This window comes from Quercus robur, chromosome 2 (genome assembly GCF_932294415.1).
Source record: "Quercus robur chromosome 2, dhQueRobu3.1, whole genome shotgun sequence".
NCBI lineage: Eukaryota > Viridiplantae > Streptophyta > Magnoliopsida > Fagales > Fagaceae > Quercus > Quercus robur.
Window position 1 is genome coordinate 62,542,232 of NC_065535.1, and position 4,999 is coordinate 62,547,230.

Sequence of the window (4,999 nt, forward strand, 5' to 3'; positions counted from 1 at the left end):
ACATTCAGTGCAGCTTTTACATAGTGATTGTGCACCAGAGCAGCTTTTTAACTTTCAAGAGAAAGCGCTTGCTGATTTCCCCAATCTACAAGTATGCACACGCTTGCCCTCTACCTATTCTTGTTCCCTCTCCTCCCCTCCCTTGTCGCTGCCACCGAAAACCCACAGCCTTATAATGCAACTGATTATTTTTTACTCAACTGTGGTTCGACCTCCAACTCAACCTCAAATAATGGACGGAATTGGGAAAATGACTCAAAATTCTCTCTCCCTGACATGCGAAACACATCATTTCAATCAACAGCCTCCAAACAAGACCCTTCTGTTGAGATAGTCCCTTACATGACTGCTCGTATCTTCCACAATCAATTCACATACTCCTTCCCTGTCTCACCAGGCCAAAAGTTTGTCCGCCTCTACTTTTACCCAGTTTCATACTCCGGTGGGCTCGACATAACCAAGTCCTACTTCTCCGTCACCGCCAATAGTTTCACACTCTTAAGCAATTTCAGTGCCTACCTCAACGTTTTTGGGACAAGCTCTCCCTTAGCCAATAGAGAATTCATCATCAACGTACTGCAGACCGATGAAAGGCTCAACATAACTTTTATTCCATCTCCAAGCTCTTACGCTTTCATCAATGGTATTGAAATCGTTTCTATGCCAAACAATCTCTACACAGACCACACAGACGACAGTGTCACCTTCGTAGGTAACAACCATTTCTACAATTTCGACGACACCACTTCTCTTGAGACTCTATACCGGGTGAACGTCGCTGGTCGAGACATCTCTTCTGTTAATGACACCGGAATGTACCGGGTTTGGGAACAGGACGAGAAATATATTTTCGGTGGGGATTTGGGAACAACTCCTTTCCTGTCCAACGCTAAGATCCAATACACTGACGACACGCCGGCCTACACAGCGCCAGAGACGGTTTATAGGACTTACAGAACTATGAATCGAGATTCTCATGTCAACCTGAAAACCAACCTCACGTGGTTCTTCACAGTTGATGTTGGGTTTCTTTACCTTGTTAGGCTGCATTTCTGTGAGACTCAGCTGGAAGTTACTGAAGAGAATGAACGCATATTTACCATATTTATCAATAATCAGACGGCTGAGCGTGAAGCGGACGTGATCCACTGGAGCGGTGGTAGTAAAATTCCAGTCTACAGAGACTACATTGTGTCTGTACAAGATGAAAAACCTGGGAAGCAAGAATTATGGCTCGCGCTACATCCAAACATGAACTCGAAACCCGTATACGCCAACGCAATTTTGAATGGTCTAGAAATATTCAAGCTCAATAAAACTGATGGTAGTCTTGCCGGGCTCAACCCAGATCCGATTACATCAACCTCTCCACCAATTGCAACCCGAGACTTGCCATTAACGAAGCCAAAACATAATCTGACAACAACAGCAATAATTGCAATAGCTGTTGGTGCAATATTTGGTATAGCTCTACTCTCTGTTCTTAGTTTTTTGATTTTCCGGAGGAGAAAGAGGGTCAAGGACTTGGGCAAGACCAAGTCAAACACAATCAATGGCTCATCTCTACCGTCAGCTGTATGCCGATACTTTTCGTTTTCTGAAATCAGAGCCGCCACAAACAGTTTTGATGATGTTTTGATCATAGGGTTTGGAGGGTTTGGGAACGTGTACAAAGGTTACATTGATGATGGGGCCACCCAAGTTGCAATCAAGCGACTCAAATCTGGGTCACAACAGGGGGCCCACGAGTTCAGGACCGAGATCGAGTTACTCTCCCAGCTTCGACACCATAATCTTGTGTCTCTGATAGGCTATTGTAATGAAAACCGTGAAATGATACTCGTATATGATTATATGACTCGTGGGACTTTACGTGACCATTTGTACAACACCAATAACCCTCCTCTTTCATGGAAGCAACGGCTAGAGATTTGTATTGGTGCAGCGTATGGGTTGCAATACCTTCACGCTGGGGCTAAGCGTACGGTGATTCACCGTGATGTAAAGAGCTCGAATATTCTCTTGGATGAGAATTGGGTGGCTAAGGTTTCTGATTTTGGGTTGTCTAAACTTGGTCCAACTAGCTTGTCGAAGACCCATGTAAGCACAGAGGTTAAAGGTAGCTTTGGGTATATGGATCCAGAATATTATCGACTTCAACAGCTGACTGAAAAGTCCGATGTGTACTCTTTCGGTGTAGTGTTGTGTGAAGTACTGAGTGCAAGACCACCGTTGCTTCGTACTGCTAAGAAGAACCAAATGAGCCTTGTTGATTGGTTTCAAGAATGCTACCGTAATCAAATGCTTGATGAAATTGTTGATTCATTTTTGGAGGGTTCGATCGTGCCAGAGTCTCTAAAGAAATTTGGTGAGGTCGCAGTGTCTTGCTTGCTCGATGATGGAATCAAACGGCCATCGATGAATGATGTGGTGTGGGGTCTCGAGTTTGCATTGCAATTACACGAGAGCCCAAAAAATATCAGCCTCGATGAGACTAAAATAGAAATGGTGGATATTGAGAAATCCCTTTATCCAATGTACGCAATTGGGGATAGTTCTGATAGCATGTTCGCTAGTAGTAGTGAACTCGTGTGGAATTCAAAGGGTAGCGGCGTGACCATGACAAGCAGCGAGGAGCAAAATTTTGATTATACGCAATCTGATAAATTGATGTCAGGGAATGTGTTTTCTGAGCTTATGCATGCAAATGGGCGATAATAGAATTCAAGCAAGAAGAGGGTGGTGGTAGTTCTTCTAAGCCGAATTAAAATAAATAAATTGTTAGTTTTATAACTTTTCTTAGTGGCCATAACGCCAATCTTTTTTCTTTTTATCTTTTTTTAGGATAGGAAATGCCAATATATTTGAATTTATGCTTTGTAATTTCCATTTTGTCATATATAAATATTATTAAATTGTTTAACTCACTTAAAAATTCGAATGGAATTATTATTAAATTGTTCAACTCAATTAAAAATTCGAATGGTCAAGTTTGCAGAGGACGATTTTTTTTTACCTTATTTTTATTTCTTTACTCTACTGGAAGAAACGTTGAAGGCGTCACCACTAGCAAAGTTTGACTTGTATGAAAGACTTGCTGGAAGACTTGAGGTCTTGTGGAAGACTCCAAATTTAAGGTTGCGGGTCACACTTTAGCATCTTGGTCTCTGTGCAACGAGTGGCTCTAGCAGAAGTAAATCTTTCACAACGGTCTTGCATCTTTTTTATTATAATTCTGAGTCTCTAACTTGACAAACTATTCAGTCAAAAAAAAAAAAAATTTGACAAACTATAAATATATATATCACTTATAAATGAACTTAGCATTTTTTTTACTCACACTTTACCATGTTACAGATAAAGAAATTGTGAAATAGTATTAGATTTGCTATGTAACAGACTCACTGGCACTTTTGTGTTGAGTTTTGCTCCTCAATCCTTTAGTAATGTCATATATATTGTCGGAGCATGCTAGTATTTTGTGGTATATTGTTCAGATTTCTTTTCTATTAAATTCCTATGCAGTTTGATTATACAAAAATAAAAACCTCTTAACGTGATAATACACAATAATTTACACCTTTAGAAACATATAAAAATTGACACCTAGTGATGTAGTAAGTAAAAAAAACGATATCAATAATGAGCCCAAATGAAAACTAGCTAGTGAAAGCTTGTCAAGTCTCCAATTAAGTGTAAAAAAGTTGTCAAATTTTTTGTTTATATAGCATTACTTAAGTCAAAATATAAGTTTATAGAAGCAAGCAAACATAGGACACGGTATTCAACACAGAAATCTAACTGCCAACACGATTTATTAAATTGATAATAGAGTAAAACTTAGATAAAGTATCCTAAAGATTATTCCTTAGGTATCTTTTTACATTTCAGCTACATGTATAATTAAGTTTGCAAATAGCATTACATCCAGTGTATTTTTCTTTTCTTTTCCCTTTTTACAGTCCATTTCGGCCGTATTTGGATTAAGGGAGTAAAGTAAAGCAGCCTAAAAATTAAAAATTAGGTTAATTTTTTGCCCCACTCTACTCTAATCCCTTACTCCCCTTCCCTCCCCCTCAATCCAAATAAAACATTAGTATTCCCGCAAGAAAATCTCAAACCCAAGCTCCTCGAACTTCTCTCTCTCACAATGATTTTCCAAAGGTAATCTAATACACATGTTATTAAGTAATGGAATTAAATGGAAATGAACTTATTGTTCAAAATCCACAGCCCAAGACTGGTGTACGTGGTTTCACCAGCAGTTGGGTGATTTTGGACTAGGACTTGGGTGTCAGGTTGATGATTATAGTCTACGGTCCACACCACCTGCTGGGACTATGGGGTATTTAGACCCTGGCTAGGTGACCCCAGATCATTTGAGCACAAAGACCGATGGTAGTTCTTCTAAGCCGAGTTAAAATAAATAAATAAACACTTTGTTAGTTTTGTAACTTTTCTTAGTGGCCATAATGCCAATCTTTTTTCTTTCTTTCTTTTTTTTTTTTTTTTTAGGATAGGAAATGCCAATATATTTGAATTTATGCTTTGTAATTTCCATTTTGTCATATATAAATATTATTAAATTTTTGGAATAATTACATTTTACCCATCTGTGGTTTGCCTCTAATTTGATTTGCCTACCTGTGGTTTCAATTTTGACACTTTACCCACCTGTAATTCCTTTTGTTACTTCTCCGTAACCCACCTCCAGTGCAGACGTTACTCTAACACATAAACTCATCAAAAACAGAACCTAAAATAGATCAAACACTCCTCGCTCCCAAAACACACTCTCATCCAACGTTCTCACCAAACGAAGATCACAATGCAATGTGCTTGAAATAATGGACTGAGAACCTCCTAGGTTTTGATCGTGCAAGCAAACCGAGGAAGAAGGAGACACTATGTTCATATGTTCATCTGTTCAGCTGAATCAAATACTGATTCAGTATGAACTATGAACTTCACTAAACTTGAAAAAATAAAAATAATAAAC

At 38.8% G+C, this 4,999-nt stretch overlaps 1 protein-coding gene across 1 annotated transcript; it reads left to right on the top strand.

Moving 5' to 3' along the window:
• On the top strand, positions 1–2,883 carry LOC126714404 (receptor-like protein kinase FERONIA). Its single transcript, XM_050414539.1, has one exon. The coding sequence runs from the start codon at positions 94–96 to the stop codon at positions 2,716–2,718; it is 2,625 nt and encodes an 874-aa protein (XP_050270496.1). The 5' UTR covers positions 1–93; the 3' UTR covers positions 2,719–2,883.
• Positions 2,884–4,999: the final 2,116 nt, after the last annotated feature.